The 23344-nt window shown below is 41.8% G+C and overlaps 1 protein-coding gene across 5 annotated transcripts in view; it reads right to left on the reverse strand.

Annotated features, from left to right (window-relative positions):
- BRD9 (bromodomain containing 9) overlaps positions 1–23302 on the reverse strand; it is a 38004-nt gene extending 14702 nt beyond the window's left edge. The window contains exons 1-11 of one of the 5 annotated variants that reach the window (XM_053260974.1): positions 23168–23302; positions 21370–21590; positions 18523–18655; positions 17249–17306; positions 13866–14010; positions 12432–12542; positions 9488–9600; positions 6809–6941; positions 5628–5703; positions 4568–4663; positions 4041–4173 (exon numbers count right to left, since the gene is read on the reverse strand). In XM_053260974.1, the coding sequence (XP_053116949.1) occupies positions 4041–4173; positions 4568–4663; positions 5628–5703; positions 6809–6941; positions 9488–9600; positions 12432–12542; positions 13866–14010; positions 17249–17306; positions 18523–18655; positions 21370–21590; positions 23168–23270 (1322 nt within the window). In that variant the 5' untranslated portion in view covers positions 23271–23302. Of the gene's footprint in view, positions 1–4040; positions 4174–4567; positions 4664–5627; positions 5704–6808; positions 6942–9487; positions 9664–12431; positions 12543–13865; positions 14011–17248; positions 17310–18522; positions 18656–21369; positions 21591–23167 lie in introns of all 5 variants that reach the window. The other 4 variants (XM_053260971.1, XM_053260973.1, XM_053260972.1 and 1 more) reach the window with 4 other exon arrangements.
- Between the last annotated feature and the right edge of the window lie 42 nt (positions 23303–23344).

Raw genomic sequence — 23344 nt, forward strand, 5'->3', positions numbered from 1 at the left:
CACTTCAATGAACTGTACAAAGCTGAAGAGGTGGTCCATGGATGCCCTCAGGAAGATGCAGAGGACTTGCTCCCATGGCCGCTGGTGGCGCCAGCTGAGATCATGCACCTGATCTCCCAGCTAAGAAACGGGAAGGCTCCTGGCAGTGACCTAATTCCCCCTGAGTTGTTCACATCCATTGACAAGTACAGACATATCCTCGAGGACTGGGGGCTCGCAGTCATAGTCCCCATATTTAAATAACACAGGAGGAATGATCTCTATCTGTGAAGCTTTCCTTCATTGGACTTTCCCTCCCCACCTACTTTCCTTGGGTTACAAGTGGGACAGAACACTTATCGAACAGCACATAATTGACACAGAATGCCAAACTGGTTTAGATAGATCCCCAAACTTTCTTCTCTCTGAAGGTTTAAAGGTACATAACATATGCTGGATACCTGACACAACTACAAGTACCTAATCACAGAAGGGCCTTTACTCTGGCATGAAGTGATGCCCTCCCCTCAGCTGTCCTTGAAGGAAGTCACAGGAAGATCACTTTCCTGGAATGTCTGTGCCCCTGCGACTCAAGGCAAGTTGAAACTATTAAGCCTGTCCGCTTCACTGCCTGTTCTACAGAGATGTACAAAATGCCCTTATTCTCTTTCTACCTGACAGATCACCAGGACGCTCAGGATAATACTATATCTCCCTATTACTCTCAGAGTGTAATCCATCTATAACACAATGTTGCCAAATTCTGTGTGGAAGCATGCAGAATTTGCTGGGCTCTGACCACCAGCCATAACTAATCCTCCAATAATCTATCCCTATTGCTTTTAATGTCCCAGTTTATCTTTTACTATTTTATGGACATTGTCTTATAGATGTTAGCATTGCAGCAATGTTCTAGCATGTAACACTTTACACCATCTCATAGATGTTATCCATAATGTGACTTTGTAGTCAAATGCTACCATTTTAGTAATTTTACAGTTCTTATTCACTTTTTAAAGACACATATAGTTCTTAGCCTTTCAGTAATCCCATAGTAATTTTATAGTAACCTTACAGTCTCTGTGCTAACAGGCACAGACGCTATATCATTTTAAAGTGCTTTTAGAAGTAGATAGGACATGCTCCTTTTACTGGTCTAAGACTGTAAAAAAGACTGACTGATTCCCAGTCGGCTTTTGCCACGGTGAGAGAGCAGATAGGCTGCTTCATCTCTTGTTCACGTGAGAGAGGAAACCATCTGTTCTCCTGCTTGCCGTGGTGCTGAAGTGACAGCCAGGTGGTGAAGGAGGCAGCAACAAGGCAGGGGGTAGTGCAGAGGGGCCAGTGCCAAGCCTCACATTATGATGGAGGGAAGTGGAGGGCCAGACAACTGAGCTTGCATGTTTGACACCCCTGCTCTAGAAAAGTCAAGGTGCTCTTGCTTTCCTTTAAAGCCCTAAACAGCTTGAGACCTGAGTACCTTCACCACCACCTTCTTCCATATTGTTACCAGCTGAACTTGTTCTGCCTGCTCCCAGAAGCCTCCCTGCTTGCATCTGCATTTCCAGGCTTGGAAACTGCACTTCTGCTATGCTCAGGAGCTGCACCGCAATTTCAGCTCCCATGGGGACAAGTCGCTTAGTTGGCAGTGGACTGCTCGCCCCTAGATTTGGCTGCAAGCCCCACAAATTGGAAAGGGGATTAGATTCACAACCTGGCTAACCAGACTCCAGAACTAGCTACTGCAAGCGTCTGGCATTCAAGATCATTTCAGACTTGGAATGAAATCTAAACTCCCCTCTTCCTGTTGTTAATGAAGCACTCAGTAGTCATGTGCACGGACCGGTTCGGAGGCCATTCTAAAGGCCTCCAGACCGGTCCGGACACGGGGTGGTTTTGGTTTGGGTGGGGGGTTCCAATAAAAACAGGGGGGGCTTTACTCACCCCTTCCATCATAGTAACCATAATTCTTGTAGTAATCGGGCGGCAGGGTGCCGCTGGCTTCAATCTCCGCTGGCGCGGCTCGGGCTCCTCCATTCCTATACGTAACGGGGCGGCAGGATCGCTCCTAGTCCCTGCCGCCCCCTTCAAGCTAAGCCCCCTCGGCTGGCGGCTGCCCCCTGCAGCTTTCCAAATGTCCCCTGCCGCCCCCTTCTTGCCAAATATCTCCCCATCTCAAGGGGTCGGCAGGAGAACTCTCCTGCCGTCCCCGTTCGCTTTGCCGCTGAGTTGCAAATGGCCTCTAGGAAGCCTTTCGCGCACACGCGCGAAAGGCTTCCTAGAGGCCATTTGCAACTCAGCAGCAAAGCGAAAGTTCTCCTGCCGACCCCTTGAGATGGGGAGATATTTGGCAAGAAGAGGGCGGCAGGGGACATTTGGAAAGCTGCAGGGGGCGGCCGCCAGCCGAGGGGGCTGCAGGGACTGGGACGGCAGGGACTGGGAGCGATCCTGCCGCCCCGTTACGTATAGGAATGGAGGAGCCCGAGCCGCGCCAGAGGAGATTGAAGCTGGCGGCACCCTGCCGCCCAATTACTACAAGAATTATGGTTACTATGATGGAAGGGGTGAGTAAAGCCCCCACTGTTTTTATTGGAACTCCCCACCCCAGTGCCGGACCGGTTCCGTGCACACCCCTAGCACTCAGGCCAGAAAGGCAAGGAAGATAAGACAACAGACTCCGTTACAATAAGGATAAGTCGGTGATGTAACTTTGAAGAGATGTCCATTGAAACTCTTGACAGAACTGGGAAGCCCTTCCCAGCACAGGATATTGTTTAAATGCACCTGCACACTCCAATTGACCTCACAATCAGCCTTGAATGCCATAGGCGATCCACACACATTCCTACCCAAGAAGGACTAAATCACAATGCATTCCAAAAAAGGTTGTATGGGCTCCCCTATTCAGCAGAGCAGGACAAAAGAAATGTGCCTTCAAGGCACGTTTTGGGATATAAGTATCCCTAACTCCATGACCCAGTGTGCTTCCTCATCTGGGACTCCCACTGCGAAACATCTCAGTGCCTCTCACTCGGGACCCCAGCAGACCACCTTGGTGTTACTCTCCAGGACAAGTGATATAGCCTCTTGCCCGGCTTCTTCAGAGCTGAACCTATCCCTGTCTCTTATTTCTGAAATCTTGCCCCCTATCTTAAAGTCTCTCTCTAGCCCGCCTGGGAATTGTGCCTTACAATAATCTATTGTAAGCAGTTAAATGTGCCTTACAATAGTCTATTTTTAAACATATTTGCATTGCTTCTACTTTTAGTCTTATTTTTGCTTTAAATAAACTTTTTTGATTTAATTAAAACCTCGCTCTCAAGCCAATTTTCTTGAGTTCATACGCTTCTTGAGTTCATACGCTTGCACAAATTAAAGTTGATTGGAACTGTCTCCCCTTTTGAGCTAAATCCCCCACATTTGTCCACTATAGGGTGCAGGCCAATCATCCTCAAAGCAGTTTCATCAACAACATGTACCTTCTCATGAGCACCATTCAACATCTGAGGTGCTGTTTATTATGTATTTATTTGATTTATAAACTGCCCTTCCAAAAATGGCTCAGTGTATATAGAAATGGTTCTGTGTATTCTCCACCCCAACAAATGAATTTTGGCAGGTTATTACTAGAAACAGACTTTTCAATAATGGCACAAGCTTGATGGAATGGCCTCCCCATGAAGGGCTGCCTGGCCTCAGCACTGCATGCCTCTAAAGGTCAGTAGAAACAGCTCTTAAAAGTGGCTTTTGGGGTTAGTTGATTTCATCATCTCTGTTTGCTGGCTTTCTGTTTTGCCGCATTGAAGATATCTATTTGGTTTTCTCCTTTTTAGTGCTGTGTATTGGTTTGATTTTTCTGAATTACACTGTTCAATCCTTTATGGTTATAAATGATTCCGAGAGCAGGTTTGAGTTTATGTATAATACAAGTGGGACATAATTAGGTTTTAAAATAAAATTATCTCAGATATAAACCCCATCCATAAGCATCTTTGCTGGTGTGGTGGCACACAACACGGTGAAACATCAATGTCTTCAATGCTGCATTAGGACACACTTACCTTAAGGCACACTGAATTCCAGTTTCATCCCCATATGCAGAATACAGCAGTTCCATTTCATCTGCTTTCAGATCATGAAAGATAGAGTGGTTTTGCATCGGAAGTGCTGTATTGGCACTTGAAAGAAATGTAACTGCAAATAAAAGAAAAATGTGTTTGCATTTCTTAGGCTTAAGATACATACGGATATATATCACTTGTACATCAGCATCCAGCAATGACTTGTATGTTTGAATGACCCATGATAGAACAAGCATAGCAGACAGAACTGTCATAACCATTTCACCTCACCTAACATGTTTGTCAATGGAGCAAATATCAAAAATTAACTGACAACACCTTCTTGCCACTTCTCTTTTATTTTGTTTGCTTTTTATTTATTGGCATTTATATCCCACTCCTCCTCCAAGAAGCCCAGAGTGGTGTCTAGGAATGGTGTAATTGAATAAGTTTGAACTATGAAGACAAATGTTTTATCTTGACAATATAAAATACATCTGCCTCAGAAATATATAACACCCACTCACCTTTGTGCCTTCTTTCATCTTTAAAACCCAATGCTGTGAAACCAGGTAATAATTTGCTTGATAGAGAACTCAGATCCACTGGATGGGTTTCTTCCTCTGTTTTGAATTGCAATAATAATAATTTACATTTAACAGCTTTCTAAAGACATCTTAACATACATTTAGAATACTCCTGAGCATGGAACTTATATCACAATCAAGATTTATTTACATTTTTAAAAATAAAACATGTATGTATAATCAGACAAGAATCAAAGTTCTCACTTGATGCTTTAAATGAGATTAAAAGGGCTATGCGTTTTTGCTATTTAAAATAACTCTGATGGCAAACATTTTTGGCAAGTATGAAATTGTGCCACTCCTCTACACCACAAGTGCAGCCCTCTGTGCCTTCCTGTGATTTTGATCTCTAGTCTAACCAGCTTATGACAGCAAATAATAAATGGAAGGTGGGGATCTTGTATATAGTTGTGCAGACCTAATTCTATGCCACAACTAAGCTTGGTGGCCCTTCTGCTTCTGTCCAGGGAGAACATGAACTCCTGTTGCTTGTGCCACAGGTTGGCCATCAATATTCTAACTAAATAATTGTTCAAGGTTGAACAACCTTCAAGGTTGAACAGAGGATATATACATAATAATTTGAGTCATCAGAGCTCAGAATATTACATCATCTAATCAACAGGAGAATTCTTAAATTATACTGATAAATACAGATTAATTTCGAAGGTATCTGTAGTATTAGCCAGAAACCTTAAAAGTGTTAGTACTAGCTATCTATTTTAAGCTTAGAATGTGTTGCTAAGTATCTCAGAGTACAAATTTTACTGTTGTGTTGCCAATTTCAACATATTCTATTACTGACTGGGGCCCTCAAATCACTTATTAGTTTGGATTATTTAGACACATAACCCTAAATTGAAATTTCTGTCTCTCTCTTTTTCTTTCTCTCTCTCACTCACACACACAAACAATTTTAAAAACAGAAGTTAGACATGCATCACTAAAAACATACTTACAACTTTTTTTTTAAGCATATGAAAGTTATCAGAAGAATTACCTTCTGCTTCTGGATCCGATGAGTTGACTACGCTGAAGACCAAAGAACCATCACCATTCTTTTTCAGGTAGCCTATCTGTACTTAAGACACACACAGAAATGCAAATTATTTTTATATTGCTGATTAATAGTGAACAAATATCTGGATATTAAAAGATCTGTCAACAGCCTAATCCGCATTGTACTATTGGTACTTGTGTACTGCGGCCAAATGGTATTGAACTTGCTTTTGAACAGCAATGTTGCAAAGCAAAAAGGGAATAATCATTTTATTCAAATGAACCAAAATTTTATTTTCAGGCTTGACAACACTCAAAGCCTCTTAGCACCTTTCTTTTCTGCTTCATTCAGACATAGCTTTTAGTTATGTATAGCCTTCACACAGTGGTATTGGGGATTGTACCATATGTTGGGTGTGTCTTAAGTGTGCACAGTCCAACACACAGATATTCTGATAACTGCTACCTATCAACATCAGGGGGTAATGGCTGCTTAGAATGGAAATGTATACTAAACTCCTACATATATTCACTATTCAAACATGACAAAGAATACAGGGACATCAAGCACATGTGTACTGGGAGAGCAGTGTGATTCTACTGCCCTACTGTACTTATGCTCTACACAGTGCTAAAGCCACATATGAACAGGACAGCTCTACTTAAAAGGTACAAGTGTTTGTACAGAAGATGGGCGGAATATTAGCTAAATAAAAATCCAAACAAAAAAATGTACCATCTCCAAAGGGATACATAAAAGATCTCATAGAGCCTCATATATAAATTTAATTTCTCTAATGTGCTTGCATTGGTTTGAAATTATCAGCAGACATCATTCTTCTACTTTTATCCTCAGATTTTCTAGACCTAACATAGTGGTAGATTCTTGCCAACACTATTAACACAGGTCTTCTCTAATTTATAAGAGGGATGTTCACCAGGCAAAGATGCAGGAACAAGACACAGATGACAATTTTTATTTACCTTTAGACCAGGGCCTGAAAGATGCATGCACATTTAATGTATGCACTGATGATTTAACTAACTTCCATAAGCAATATTCACATTCCATTCCCATATCAGATGCCATAAAAAATGCTTATTAAATCTGATCCAACATTGTTCCCAAGCATATTAGCTGAATGAGAGTTCTGTAAAATAGTCTGGATCAAGTGGCAAGACCTTGCTGTTTGGAAGACATCTATTGATCCTGTCCCGAGCTTCATCTGCTGCATGTTCCACCAAAGCCAAGACATGTTCTTCAGCTGTGCTGTCTGTCAAACTGCAAGCATTTTCTTCTGGTTCAAATATACAACTACAACAAAGTACAAGGTGTACACATGACTATGAAACCAACCACATTTTCCCCCCAAATAGGCAACAGATTTGCAGATATCTTAACATGATCACTTTCTAATGTCAACCAGCATCTCTTTTTCTTATTATTATACAGTGTCATTGATTTACACAACATTCTATAGCTGTGTAAAGTATGTATAGAAAGCATTACATTATCTGACACAGATAATGACACCCCAGTAAGAATTATGTCTCTAGTTGGAATGTGCACCGAACCGGCTCGCCCAGTTTGGTTCAAGTCCGGATCGGACTCTAACCTGACCAGACTAGTTTAATCCAGCACCCCCTCGAACCCCACCCCCGGTTCAGTCAGGGGGGGCGTTCGTGAATTAAAAAAAAAAGTTTTTAAAAAATCTTTTTTTAACCTTTACTGGTTCTTCGGCCCATTCGGGCCTCCTTAGATTGGCACAGTGGCCATTTGGGATGCCACCATGCATGCGCAAATAGCCTTGGCGAGGCCTGGCATGACCCAGGGCCTCGCTAAGGCCATCAGCGCATGCACGGCGTCGTCCAAAATGGCCACCGTGCCAATCTAAGTAGGCTTGAATGGGCTGAAGAACCAGCCAAATAATGGAGGCCGGCAGGGGGGACCTCCACGGACCCCACCACCACCTCGAGGACTTTCCCCAAAGGGGTAAAGGTAAACAAACCTTTACAAAAATCTTTTTTAAAAAATTGCAAACCTCCACCCCCTAGTTCGGTCTGGGCCAGACCGAACAGGGGATGGTTCGGTTCGACACCAAGCCATCGAGCCAGTTTGCACATCTCTAGTCTCTAGGCCAACAAGCCCCACACTTCGAAGCCTTATCTACAAAGAGGCACCTTAACCATATTTCTTGTGGCATAAGCTGTCTGGGACCAGAGCCCACCCTCCTTCCCCACAGTCTTGCAAATCTTGTTCTAAAGGGGAAGACAGACATTTCTCCTAAAGAGAGGGTGTGTAAAATCAAGAATTCAGAGGGCAAGGGGAATTATACAAATTAACAAAAATGGTTTCTTTTAAAAACATTTTAATTATATGAAATGTCTTTTTAAAAAACATTTAGAATGAAATCTAGCCTTCAGACCAATCAATAAGTTTATTACACTTAACTTTACAAAAACTAAACCCATGAGTTTCAATCAAATACTTTTTTTGAAGCCTACTATTTTACGTAAGAGGAAAAATATCTGGCTTTTGAAATCAAGCATTATAAAGATGACACAATACATCAGAGATTGTGTCAATTTAAGAATATTTATGCCTGCCAACTTCAGAGGCAGAGAGAGACCCATGCTCTATTCTTTATAAACATGGATTGGAATTAATCTCCAGCTTCTTTGGCTAAATTGTGCCATTACTTTCCATCTCATGAAAAAACACTGTGCTGCTCAGTAACTACCAGTTGCCATTTCTGGAAAGTTGTAGACATTTAGTTGTCAAGTAGGTGATCCTGCTCACTGTCCTTGCATGTATACAGAGAGCCAAACAGAAATGTATTAATTTCATGAACGCCTACCTTGTCTCTAATCTTACCTATCTCACAGGGTTGTTGTGAGGATAAACTTAACCATGTACTCCTTGGAGGAGGAGTGGGATACAAATGTAAACAAATAAATCCAACAATTTTGTTGCACAAAACACACACACAAAGAGCAAGAGAACAAGAATGTGTCCCTAAGTTTTGAATTATATTCTTAGGTCACATAAAAGCTCTATTTAGTTGCAAACCAGTATGTTTTGTTATAGAAGTTAATTATAATGGGAAGTCAATCATTTATACTGATCTTTTAAAATCAAGTCTGTCCAAGAGGGGTGGGGGTGGCTGGAAAATGCATGGTTTACTATACAGATACAATCTCTTCCTGTGAGGAAGGCAAAAATGAGAATGAGAGCAGCACCTGAACCAGGAAACAAAAACAAAACCTCGCAACGTACAATATAAAGTTTTAATAGAAGCAATACTTCAAAATATCCCAGTGTGTTTCAGGCATGAAGACCTTATGGGAGATACAAACTATTAAGAAAATAATCCAAATAAACATTCAATGACAGGCAAATAACCTTTTCCTTGGCTACTTTGCAGCCAATTCAATCATTTTGAAAGTGTTTTCTAGTGAACCTTGAATCTTCAGAGCTTACTAAGGATCTTTAATTAGGTTAGTGACTGTGGACAAGCTTCCTTGGAAGACTGCTTGCCTACCATTCTCAATCTCCCCCTTCAAAACTGGGGGTGCTCTAGGGTATGCTTTCAGTTTATCCTGGAGAAGAAGCTGTCTTTCAGATCACATGGGCATCAAACCTCCACATAAGTTGGCTGTGCTCCACAAAACATACCTCAAAACATACACAGGAGTTCCACAACAGATATTCAGGAGTTCTATGGCAAATGCGTGTGTCCTGAAACAATTCCCTAAAGACAAAGTCTAAAAACCAACACTTTTACTCATTCCAAACCTAATGTATTGTTAATTTGGAATTAAGAGGCACAACAGAGCAATGTGTTCCAACAGAACCTTTACCTAATCACTTCTTTACTTGGCTTTTTTGATTTCTTGGTAGTCTCTACGTGCACAGGAACAACTTCGGGCACAGGCTCCTCAACAGCCGTGTCTTCATCGCCCAAAAGAGCTGCCTGCTGAGAAAAATCCATGTCCTGCATAAACGACATGCTGCGCTTCAAAGCTAACAGTCGTTCCTAGAATTAGAAAGGACAGAGCAGCAGGGACTTTACACCTTTCCCTCATAGCCAAGATGCTATGATGATGGGATGGGATGGGAATGGCCATGGCTTTGCGCCTAAGAGCTACATCTTCAATGACGATGCAACATGATTCAGTCATGGCAGCACGACACCAGAATATCTGCAACCTAGGAAAAAAAAAACTACACATGCAGACAGCCACTTACCTGAATGTGTAACTTACCACCATAATCATGGAGGACTATATTGGTTGTTAATTTTTATATTGCCATGTTTTAAAAACTGCTCATGTATACTTTGTCCCACATGTGGAGTGGAAATTTTTCTGGAAAAATCTTCCCTACTTAATTTTTTTGGAGGAAATCTTTTCATTTCTAAAATTTCATTGGCTGACATCCTAACAACTAGCATTATGTACGTGCAACAGTGCAAATTCCAGACTACTCTTGTACTGTCAGTTGAGTGGGGGAAGGGGCAACCTTTCTCAATCTTCCCTTCTCTCTCAAGCCCACATCACATCACCAAAATATGTCCCTGAAGGTCGCACGATACTCAGGGATGTATTTTGGTGATGTACAGTGGATTTCAGAAAGAAGTGAAGATTGGCAAAAATTGCTTCTTCTCCCTCTCAACTGACAGCACAGTGGTAGTCTGGAACTTGCACTGCTGCATGTGTGCAATGCTAATCTGAATGTCCAGAATGGTTTCATAAAATTCATTAGTAGCAGTGAATGGACACCAATGTAATATTGGGCAAGTTTTGCAATTTCAAAGTTGTGATTAGTATTTTTCAGTTGATTATATCCAGGAAGTCTATGAGAGGGTACATATGTTTTACTGATTTACTGAGTATTCCAGTTTTTTAAAAAAACCACATTTGCACATAAAACTTTGAATTTGTTTTAGTACAGATTGAGTATCCCTTATCCGAACTGCTTGGGACCAGAAGTGTTCCAGATTTTGGAATATTTGCATACTTTAATTAGATATCTTGGACATGGGATCCAAGTCTAAACACGAAAGGTTACTGCACACTGTATTTTTTTTAAGGTTTTATTTAAAGCATAAAAACAAACAAACATTGAATTTACGATAACTACAGATAGCTGTAAATGTTATGAAAACTAATTGCGAGAAAATTTTCAACGCAATAATGTTGCTGGTCATGTTAGACTCAAACATGGGATTTTAGGTGGAGATGAAATTCAGATTTCATGTGAAAATAATGTCGAGTCGGTGCTGCATGTGCACGAAGTGGTGGTTTCCGGATTTTGGAGCATTCCAGATTTCAGATGTCCGGATGAGGGGTACTCAACCTGTATAACACTTTAAGCACATGAAGTGCCTTTACTCATTCCCTCCTTCCCCATCAAATATTTCAGTACAACTACTTGGAAAAACTTTGAAGATCTAGTGTGGGAAATTTATATTGTGGAGGTGCTTTTTCCTGTATAAATAGGTCAAACAACATGCCAAATCAGATCATACTCTATTTAAGCATCTTTTTTAAAAAGGAAAAAAAAAAGCAAATTAGGGAATTCGCATGAGTAAATTTTCCAGAATTTCCCCCCATAAAATCTTCTGGAATATTTTCAAACTCATTTCCCCCCAGAAAATCCACATCTCTACATATGCCAATCTCTTATCAAAATATTTTCTTTCTTTCATTTATTATATAATACTCTTTCCTTTTTCTTTAAAATTAGATGAGGGTTGAGGGGAAAGGATCATCTGTGTGTTGCTGCGAGCAAAACTATGGGGATTCTATAGGAGCATTTGCAGTTAAATAAAGAAAAACAAAAGTTAAAAGGAAAAATTGAGCTATATCCCACACTAAGAATTTTTAAAGAAAAGTGAATTTTTTAAAAAGGAACTCATCCTGGCATTTCAAAATAGTTGCAGTATTTACATATACACATATACATATTTTATTTACACACCCATCCACACAAATACTTTCATGAAATCACTTTAATTTAATTTAACAAGCTTAAAAAAGTGATATGACAAAATTTGTTGCTTAATTGAAAACTTGTGTTCAAATTTTTCAACCTAAAACCAAATATTTATCTTCTTATAGGTTATCTTCTTATCCTGGCTGCACAACTGTAGCCCACTAGCTGTTGTTGGATTACATCCCTAGTCACAGTGAGATGATAGGAGTTTTAGTCCAACAACAGCTGGAGGGCTGAAGTTGTGCAGCCCTGTTCTAAACTCAGCAAAAGGGGAGTGGTTTACAACGGAAATGCCAGTAAGTCCTTCCATGTAACCAGAAAGTCTATTTTTTGAGGGAGCGCAAACCGTAACTTCCTGAGAATGTTTACTTCTCATTTTTAAAAATGTGGGCAAGTGTGTAATACCTGTTGAGCAGCTGAAAAAGTTGTCTAGCGTGGGGGTGGGAGAAGAGTGGGGGTGGGTCTCAGTGTCCCACACACCGTGTTGTCCCTTTCCATGACAAGCAGAAACAGAATACATTATGCAAAACAGAAAGATCTTGCAATTATATTTGATTTGCATGGCTTCTATACAGTGTTCCCTCCAACAGGGTTTACCAGATGTTGACTACAACTTCTAGAATCCTCAGCTGCAATGGCTTGTGCTTTGGGATTATGGGAGTTGTAGTCAACAACATCTGGGAATCTGTGTTAAAGAGAACACTGCTTCTATATGCTGTAGAATTCTGCTTTTTTGACAAAGGAATTCTACAGTAGTTTAATAGTGTATTATTGGTCTCCTCATGTGCTCTCTCATAGGTGTCTTACTTTGCTCATCATCTTAAAGCCCGTATGGAGTATCTTCTTGGCCAGTTTGTAGTACACAGTGTCCGGTCTGTTGTATGTCATTGCATTATCGCACATCAGTTTAAAATCTGCCTGAAAAGAACATACACAAGCATTGTCATGTTTTCAAGGGTTCTTTATTGACGTTTGGTCACAGCCACACCTAAAAGTATGCTTAAGTGGAAAGTAGAACTGAGGAATAACTAACAACCATTTCACCAACCCCTGTGAAAGTTTCTGTCCCTTCTGTTATTTATAGCACCCAATAAAAACCAGAAAAATCTTGATAAGAGTCCCATCCAAACTGAAACCCTGAAGAGTTACATCAATATCTATACCAAGCTTTGCAGAAGGATTTACACTTTAACTTAATGAGTGGGTCTCAGCAGTTTTAGGCAAAGCTCACAAAACTGCCTAGAGCCTTTGGAGTCAAGTGGTATATAAAAGAAAGAATACACCTGCACCCAGACTTTTCCACTTCAGGCTGCAAATGGGAAAAGATTCTCTCACAACAGAAAATGCCCATGTCACATGTTAATTTTCTATGTGCAAGAAATAATTTTGTCTGGAAGAGCATTCAGTTATATGAGTTGCACCCTGTCACAATCTGAAGTGATATGATCCAGAGACAGCTTCACTACCTCATATCAAAATAACTAGATTATTTCAACAGTACTAGAGCAAGCCTGTACAACTTGTAACCTACCAGGTCAAGTGCAGCCTATCATCTATGTATTGTTGCCAAAGATCTGGCAAGGTCATGATTCTGCAGTATTGGGCAGGCCACAAAAACCAGGCTTATCGAGTCCCCAGTGTGCCATCATATGTGCTTAACTTGGTGGTTAAAGATTATGCAGGCTTCTGGCAGAGGGAATGCAAAAAATGTCCTTGAGACAAAGCACAGTTCAAAGCGCACAAGGCTTGCACTTTCAGTTATCCTTTATGAAGAAGGTAACACAGCATGTACACAAATTTCCCACTGCTTATGTGGCAATGTCACTTTACACACATAATGCGGAAAATCACCAGTGCTTCATCATGGTATGTGGTGGCAAATGCAGGCTTGTTATGGGAACATGCAGCAGGGGTCAATGGGCAATTCCCTCTCCCTGGCACAAGCACTTGTGAGATATATACAGCCTTAAACCTACAATTGATGCTCCCTACTTACAGTTTTATGGCTGCACACAAGATATTGCAGGAACCTGTAAAAAAAATAATGCACAGAGAAGCACTGCATTTGTACACTGGAGTAACAGGATTGCTGCCCATTTCTGTGGAATGCACAACTATACAGAGCTACATCTGGATTTGTGTTATCTTACACAAAATAATTTCATCTCTGTCATACTGAGAATAAAAATTAGCTAGTCATTTTAGCATTATTAAAAGATTACCAGAACCCTATTAAATCACCTTAAATTCTGTTACTGATTTGTACTCATTTGCTGCAATTTTTTCTTTCATAGTGCCAAAGTCCATGGGATGCTTTATTATCATTGAATATCCAGGAGCAATGGCATCTGTGACTGGAAAAGCAAAGAACCCATGAGGATCTTTCCTAAAAAAAGAAAACATGAATTTAATGTTATGATAGGTGACAACGTCAGCAATTTTTAAAAAATCTGTCAGTTAAAGAACATCAACTGTCCTGCCTCATAAACAAACAAACCCTGCAACACCCATTTACCAGAGTCAATATCAAGTGTATCATTATCAAGAGTCAAGATGAGTGTATATCTCACAAGCAACAATACATCCTTCAAACTGTTTCTAATTCGGAGGGTGGGGTGGATGGGAGACTAAGGTCTGCCTCCAGCCTGACAAATCACAGTGTTAAAGTCTATTTGTTAGTCTGGATATTAAATTGAACTTTATAACACTGAATTTTTCAGGAGTACATCATAATTGCATACAGTAAATGGTAAATGATCATAGTAATTGATAGGCCCGAAACGTTTGAAAGGCCATTATAGAGGCCTCCGAAACGTTTCGACCACCGGGGCCGCTTCAGCCTTTGGAGGTGGCGGGGGTGTTCCCTTACCCCTCCTGCTGCATTCCCCCCGCCGGCGCTCCATTGTAGCAAAGCCCCTCAGGGTGGCAGTGTACCTCCCTGCTGCCCCGCTGTTGTCCCCAGCCGGAAATGGCCAGAAGTACCGGGTGCCTGTTGCGTGCGTGTGCATGGCAGATGGGCACAGACGCGATGGGCACACGTGCACCTGGTACTTCCAGCCAAGGATGACAACAGGGTGGAAGGGAGGTATGCTGCCACCCCGAGGGGCTTTGCTACAACAGAGCGCCAGCGGGGGAAATGCAGTGGGAGGGGTAAGTGCACCCTCCCCTGCCCTTAAGGGAACAGCCCCGCTACCTCTGGAACAGTTCCGGGCACAACCCTAGTAATTGGCCAAAATTAGTCACATAAAACCCACATTTAAACAAAAAGCTGGGGGGGGGATGCTGCCATCACAAGTTTCTTTCCCCAATCAGAATTAGTTTCTGAAATTTCAATGGCTTCTGATTTTTCATTTTTATATGTATATCCAGGTTTATATTCCTTTGATTTAATTTTCATTTTTATCTCCATGGACTACAAAGAACTCTAGGTTTGCATGGATTGAAATTCTATATTATTTCAGATGTTTGTCTCTTGATTGTGTATACAGGTGGCCCTCATTATTCATGGGGGTTCTATTCTTGCCTATAGGTGCAAATAAGGAAACTGCAAATAACGAAACCTGATCCCCTATAGGAATCCAGGGGTTAGATTTTGCACACACAAAGAGGGCTAAATAAAGTGGAGATGGGGGTGGGGCCAGAAATAAAAATAGAAGTACTGTACCTTGCTCTCTAGGTCTCCAGCTATCCACAAACACCCAATTCTTCTGATTTTTTTTTTAAAGAGCCACAGAATGGCTCTGCACTGTAAAATGGTGGCCAGAAATGACACTCAGCCACTCAAAACCACAAATAGGCAAATTCCACCCATTTTTAATACCACCAGGTATTAAATAAAAAAAAAATTAAATTAAATAAAGAAACCGGATCTAGTAACCTGTCCACGAATACGTGAAACCGCGGATAACGAGGGCCACCTGTATTTTCAGATATAGTGTTGAAGGCAGACCACCAAATCCCTCATTTCTCTCCTCTCATGTCCCCAACTGTGTCCACGATTTGGTTCCAAAGGGTGGTTATGCTATCAGTTTCATTGATTTGGGTCTTCCTAGTGCCCCAAAGCGAAAACAAGGACTGCACAGGAATAAGGAGGGCCATACCAGTCTGACAGCAGCATGAATAATAAAGATTAAGAGCACCCTAGATGGACAAGGTTCATCTTGGCATTAAATCAGCATCTCTGACTTGTGAGTCTGGCACACTGTGAGGTAATGGAAATACTCAAGGTCAAGGCAATCTCTCCTTTTTTGCAGAAACTCTTGAGTAACAGCTTGCAAACTGCTGACCATCAGCAACAAAAGGGAACCAGAACAGCCTACTGTTCATGCAGAGCATCTGAATAGGAGCAAGGAACCGTGGGAGCCTTAATGTAATCAATGGCTTAGAGGGAAATGACCCTCAAAGCCATTAAAGGGTCATTTCCAGAATAGGCACCTGCCTAACCCTGCCTTCAAGGCATAAAACCTGCGTAAGAGATGACCTTTCCCCACTCAAACAGCATAGCACAAGTCCTATGTGTGTCAACCTGTGCAATACATGTGCTTTCCCCGTTTTCTGCACACCCCAAGTTCAGCCAAGATTCTGGTCCTACTGTTGGGGAACTTGGTGGCCCTAAGCTGCTTTTCCACCGTGCAGATAACTTGCTGACTTGGTCCCCTCTTATCTTCCCCAACTCTTCCATCACTGATGAGGTTTGCCTGAAGTGGGTCAGCATGAGATGCTGGGATTCACATTCTGAACTACCCAAGTCTCCCAGCTGCTTTCATAACTTCCAGTGAAATCTATTTGCTCCTTCCACCTTGAGAAGCATGACTAACAATCTTTGAAATCAACGTGCTCCTGCTACACAGAACTTAGAACAGAAAAGCTGTAACTCCATCTTTCTTCATGTTGTCTATCACTCCCATCTCTCTCCCCTTCCTCTCTACATAAGAATCCTTTCAAGCTTGCATTTGATAGAATCCAATCCTCCACTTAAGAACCAGCATCTTGGAGTTAGCTGCTTCCGACTCGCTCCCTGGGAGGTCACCAAGTACTGCTTAAATTGTGTATGCCTGTTCTTTAATAAATTTAATCTTTGTACCAAGAAACTTGTCTTAGCTCTGTTACTCCCTTGTGAGTACTTTAATGATGACCCTTACTTTACCCACAGTCAACTTTCCAGCTACGTTACAAAACAGCATTGCTGCATGCATGTTTGTATCAATTTGAGCTAGTTCTCCCATATCCCAATGCACAGTCAAAGGGTACAATAACAGCCACACACTTGAGCAGATGTGGTAACAGTAGACCAGTTTCCTTCACTTCCTACAGAAGATAAAGGAATCTGAAGCAGGCAAGAAGATCTGAGAATTGAACATGACACTGCAATTGCCCAGTGGTATGAGAGATGATTTTAAGAGAGTAAGAGACAGAATATTTTAAAACTTTGTCTTAAAGAACATTTCACTCATCATTCTAAGAGAAAATATCTGAGACTTTCAGCATAACTGGGGGGAAAGCCTTGATAAAAGTGTGTGTGTGTGTGTGTCCCAAGTTATCCCCCCACTTACTGTTTTCAGGCCTTCACATCTCCCAATTCAACAGCTACTATCCAGAACTCTCTGTATAATATATACCATTACCTCTGTAACTGGCGAAGAAAATGTTCCAATAATTGTTGAATAGGTGTGCTCTCATTTTCTGCTAAAATTAAATGTTAAAAAAAAGCAAGTGATTACTTCTTTGACTGCTCTTTATAGTTAGTAGTTGGCAACCAGACTAATTTAACATGTGCCAAAAAAAGTTCTGTGCGTGCAATGGGGAAGGGATGATTTTCTCCTATCTCCCCTTCCCTCTGCAGTTCACTGGGTCTCCCCAAAATATGCCACCCGTCAGGGTTGTGGGATGCTCAGGAGGCACAGTAGGCTGCAGAGGGTCCCTCTCTTGTCATGCATGTGCAATGTTTTTCAGCTGCTAACTGCTACTCTAACCTGGGGACATATCTCTATAGTTGGTTAACCTGTACACACGTGTCTTTGCAATTTTGCAAAGATACAAATTATCAGGTGCACTGATTCACAACCTCAAGTCAGAACTGAGGCTCAGTAGCAGCCCACCGGAGCCTGTTTTTTATTATGAGCTGAACTCTTTCAAAATTAAAGTCACAGCTGTCTTGTTGAGGAAGATGCAGACAGCTGAGCAACATGGCAGTTGCCATTCTGAGCACATTAACAATTGTACTGGACATGTGCAGTAACATTGTTAGTGGCACAGGATATATGGCCATTTCCATCCTCTATGTAGCATAGCTATATTTAAGATGGTTTGCACCTCCATCTATTTTTGAACTACTCTGCCTGTTATCTAGGCTTTACAGAAGGTGAGCACGCTTCATCAAAAAGTATACTTTGAGAAATTATCAAGTAAGCCTCAGTGGAAGGATAAAGGATGGCTGAGCAATGAAGACAAAAGTAAGGTACAAGAATGGTTCAAATGTAGATAGTCACAAACTCTCCAATATGAGAGCGAAGTAGCTAGAACTGTTAATTGTATGTCACACTGCAGAACTATAAAGCAGCTATGCCTACAGAGTGAAGAACACAGTACAATTACTACTGATCCTATTTCTTTGTAAAGCACCTAATTTTGCAGTTGACCTCCTGAAGATGGAAGGAGAATCCTAAGGAGTCTACAAGTACATATTCCCCATCTATTTAAATAATTCTATGCTTAACAAATAGCAGGGACAGAGACTGAAAAAAGGATCTAAAGAGTGAGAAATAAAGAATACTTTTTCATGAATAAGAGTGCAAAGATAGTATCTTTGCACTATATCTTGGAGAAAATAAATTTCAAGTCTCACTCTAATCGGATCCCAAGTGAATAGCTAACTGACATTACAGTGTTGATTACTCACCAGGTTGAGTTCTACAGGCCCGGACAGGACGATCAGAGGGCGGTTCAACTTCTACTTTCTTTCCAGGATCAAAGTCATCCGTCTCACCCTCTGTGTCACATTGCTCCTTCTCCCTTTTCCTTTTTTTCTCTTCCTGATACAGAAATATGAAAGGCAGAAATATGAAAAAGGTGGTCAATATAGCACCTTCAGTTTCAGATCCAAAAATTGCATATTCATATCGATCTTCATTAAGTACTTTAGTGACATTAGAAAATGATGGAGATTAGCATTTTTCAATGGTGAGAAATGCTAACAATAAAGGGAATTTATGGCTCAGGATAAGTCACACAAAAATTTCTCAAGCAATGAACCAGTTTCCGTAACATTTCTGCCTTTTTAAAAGCTATTTGTTTTGCTATTGGTTTTCAGGAATCTGCTGGAAAATAGATGTTCAAAATACAAGGAGTTGTAGGGGGAACAAGCAAAGTATTTATGCAAAGGCCTAGTTCTCACTATGGTGGGAAAGCTGGTGAAGAACTCATATGAGTGAATATTCCTCTATACAGAAACTAAAGGCTAAACAAAAACTAAAAGGTTAGGGCAAAGAGTTCTAGCTTAGTTTCCTCTCCAACACGTTAACTTTCTATCTATAAGGAGCTTTTGTGCTTGGAGAAAAAGTCGTACAAGCCCCCACCTATAATCTGAAGTGGTATAGTCCAAACACAGGTTTATTCAGTGAGTACTAGGTCAAAGCATTTAGGTGGAACTGTTTTAAACCCCACCCCTACCAGACATATTGCCACTTATGCAGAAAACAAGTTTTTAAAAGATATACATATATTGGCAAAATAAAAAGGATCATCTTGAGATTCAGCAAAGCACTGCTGTTTGCTATCAAACTATTACCATTTGTATTGATTGATTGATTGATTGATTGTTAAATTTATATACCGCCTTTCATTAAAGCAATCCCAAGGCGGTTTACAGCAAAACTTTATGTTGCCTGTTCCCCAAAGCTTCTGTCATATCTTATTTTTATATTTTCCAAGCAAGCGCAAGACATTAAAACTACTCTACACATGCAAGTTGAAGAATTCAAACCTGTTCGCAACTAGAAAAGATCCTCAACAATACTATTGGTTTTTTGTTTGTTTTTTTAAATCTAAGAACAAGTGCCTTGTGCATCCTATGTATGTTTACTCAGAAGAAAGCTCCAGTGAGTTCACTGGGATTTACTGCCAAATAAATATTCATAGAATTACAACCATATTTTCTGATGGCTAGCATGTTTTCTTAGAGGCACATTTTACTGTGTTCAAGAGGGTTTGTTCCCAGATGTGTCCACAGAATTGAAGCCTTAGAGCAGGTCTGCTCCACTTAGGCCCCCAGCTGTTTTTGGACTACAACTCCCATAATCCCCAGCTACAGTGGCCAATAGCCAGGGTTTATGGGAGTTGTAGGCCAACATCTGCAGGAGGGCCAAATTTGAACTGTCCTGCCTTAGTGTCTAATAAGATGAGACACTGCAGATCTGTGAACTGGACCTCCTGTTCCTTTCTTTGAAAGACAAATGGAGGGGACTCTTGACATGCAGTAGGACTGCAGAGCTGAGGGAGGATTTAACCCTCGTTTTTCCTGGTGTAAATCAGTCTCCTGAAGCTCCTATTTGCCTCATTAAGGAAATATACAAGTACCCATGTTTCTCCCAATTAAGAAAGTAGTGCTGAGGGAAGGTATTAATTTACATAAAAAAACAACAGTGCAGTGGGAAAGGCTAAACTCTCCTTTTCCTAGCACTGCAATCCCAATGCAATTTACCCCCTTCTAGCTGGATTTTAAAGAAATTTAGAGGGATGGAAAATCCAACCACAAAATGCCAAACTGATCATCAAATCTGGGTGTTAGTCTTCTTTTCAGTGTAGAACACACAACAACCTGGAGCTTTCACAGGAACCATTATGGAATAGTCATATAACTAACAAGTTTGTTTGTAGGATATATTTTTAAAAGGCAATTTTAAGTGTTCACTCCAGTTAGGGCCAGATCTAAATTTGAGGGACTCAACAAGACTCTCTCCAGTGTGTCTCCCTTCAAGGCTCAACTGGTGGGGCTCATCTTGGCTTTCTTGGGGTTAGGGTTCCTTTTCTGTTGCTGTATATGGCGGCAGCAGTGAAGCTGCTCCTCCCCATCACCCCTTTCTCTTCTCTCCCCTCTGTGGGCTTCCCTTCCCTCCTCAGCTGGGAGGAATTGAAGAGAACGTTAGAGCTGCACTCCATCGCTTTCTCCATTCTTCCCTCCTGAAATGGGAACTTGCTCGATGTAGGGGCCTCTGGGACAATCTTCCATCTTGTGATTAAACATCTGGAGACAGTAGCAACTCTGCTCCTGTTATTACAGGAGGCTCTGAGTAAGCTCCCATTTTGGAGAGAGAGGAGGAAGCAGCAGAAAAGGTGCAAGATTTTTTTATTTTTATTTTCTAAAGGGGCAGCCCAAGGTAGGCATCAGCAGCAATGGGTTCTACTACAATGCTAGCAGCTGCCTGAGGATGGCAATGTGCTGATGCTACACCTGGTTCACATCAACATCAGTATTCTGTGTTGACTACAAATGTTTACAGCTTTGCAAAAACTCCTTAGAAATCTTTTCCTGTGAAGGTCATGGCCTTAATTACAGTTTCAATCGCATGCACAATCAACTCCACTGATCCCCAAAAGCCAAACAAGGGCCACTTCCGAGAGTTTGAACACCACCCACCACATGAATACCAGAGCAGGGCTGCAAAAATAACTTAGGCACATGTAATTTTCATAAACTAATCTTCTAAAGGTGCAACAGGCAACCCTAAAAACAAGTTAATTGCTCCACCTTTCTCTTTCGTCTCTCTTCATCATCAAGATGCTTTTCTTTCTCTTTATCAGATTTCTTCTTTTTCTTTTTCTTCTTCTCCTTATGCCGCTCTCTTTCATGGTCTGATCTGTCATCATAATAACTGGAATCATGCCCTGATCCTGAAAGTTCAGTCACTTCGCTTCCTCCGACTTTCAACACCAGTTTCAGCGGCTTCTCCAAGGGTTTATCTACGTAATCTAATTTAAAAATATAGCATAGACACTCCAATAAACCTAAGCCTGAAAACACATGACTGGCTGTGGCTACTTAATGAGCTTCATTAAATTATTTAGACCCACCAGGCCTTCCCGGTCTAAGTATAGGGACTTTGGCTCCCAGAAACTATATCATGTCAAGTATCTGCTTGTTATATAGCTGCTAAATGCCAGTGACTTCAGGCATCTTCACATATTATGTTTTCAGTCATACACCTACAGTGTTAACATGCGAATAGTAGCATAGAGTTTTAGAGGTGGACGGGACCTTGGAGGTCTTCTAGTCCAACCCTCCTACTCACTGCAATATACAACATAACAAGAGCTTGCAGAAACATACTGGTCAGTTCCGAAAGTGTCAGAGACAGTCTCACCAACATCCTACCTGCGATGTGCAGAAGCATATCCCAAACTCCCTCCCCTAAGCTGCATGGGCAGTGGAGGGGGATTTGTCTAATTTGTCCCATCTAAATACTATATTTAGACTGAGGCAGTATTTAGACCATGTGTGGAGAGATGGTTACACATCAGACAACTCCACTAAGGGGAAAAGTGTGCCAGAAGCTCATGTGTGTTCCCCATTACAAATGGGTGGGGTCACATCAGGCTATTATCATACACATGCACTCATCATAGAAATAGAATTGCCTTGGTTCAAGAGACATGATAGCAACAAACCAGCCCTACTCCGACATTCTGCTGTACCTGGGTTCAAATGTCTCAGCATGTGTGGTGCACCTGTGTACATTTTAAAAGTGAACCAGCATACAGTCCTTATCAAATGCAGTGAACTGCTGTACCTGTGTTCAACATAACTTGTGAATAACTATACCTATGTATATTGCACACAGGTGGTAGAAGTGCTGAACATAATGTGTGAAAAGGGTTAGTGTCTTCAAATATGGTTCCTTAAGAGCAGGAACCATAAGGTTTGTAATGCATGATCTGAGGGGTCAAGTGGGCAGGGTGTGCTGACCCTCGTCACGTGGGCTCTTCCCTCTGCTCCCCAGATATCTTAATTCTGCTAGGCACATTTGCAGAATCGAAGCCTGGCTAAGGAAAAAGGAGACTACTGGCTAGTGAGACACCTCCTTTAAATCACACCAGCCCTACCCGCTTTACATGCCATTCACACAAAGATATGTCCAGCCATCTGAACACAGGTACAGCATACACGTTAACTGGATCAGATCCTGCTACTGAAGACAAGGGGGTGCCTGGTGGGTGTGCGCTTCCTTCAGGGGAGGGCCGTTACGGGGCGTAACGTGTGACTCAAGCCGCCCGACTCAAGGGCTGGACCCGTGAGCCCAAACTGAGGAGAGATTTGCAGACCCAGCCAGAACGGCAGGCGCAGACACCCCCCACCCCCAGGGAGAAAGGGAGACGAAGGAGCTGGGCTGGGCGGGGCGGGGGAGAGCTGCCGCCCCCCGCCCAATTCCCCCAGAGCCTGCGCACGAGCTCGTGGGGTCCGGGGAGGAAACGAGCGAGACCTTCTCCACCACCGCCCCCTTCCTGCATTCATCTCTCCTCAGCCATCGATTAGCCGCCCGCCAACCCACCGTCATAAGCGGCGGCGCCGGGTCCAGCGGCGGCCACTGCCGGGGCGGGCGCAGACCTCCATTCCGTCTTCTCCGCCTTGTGCTTCTTGTGTTTCTTGCCCATAATGATAGGAATGAAGATGCTCGCTGGCTGCCCCCGCCCCTCCAGGAAGCCACCCCCCCTTACTCTGCGTGCGG

Source organism: Hemicordylus capensis, chromosome 6 (assembly GCF_027244095.1).
Source record: "Hemicordylus capensis ecotype Gifberg chromosome 6, rHemCap1.1.pri, whole genome shotgun sequence".
Classification (NCBI taxonomy): Eukaryota; Metazoa; Chordata; class Lepidosauria; order Squamata; family Cordylidae; genus Hemicordylus; species Hemicordylus capensis.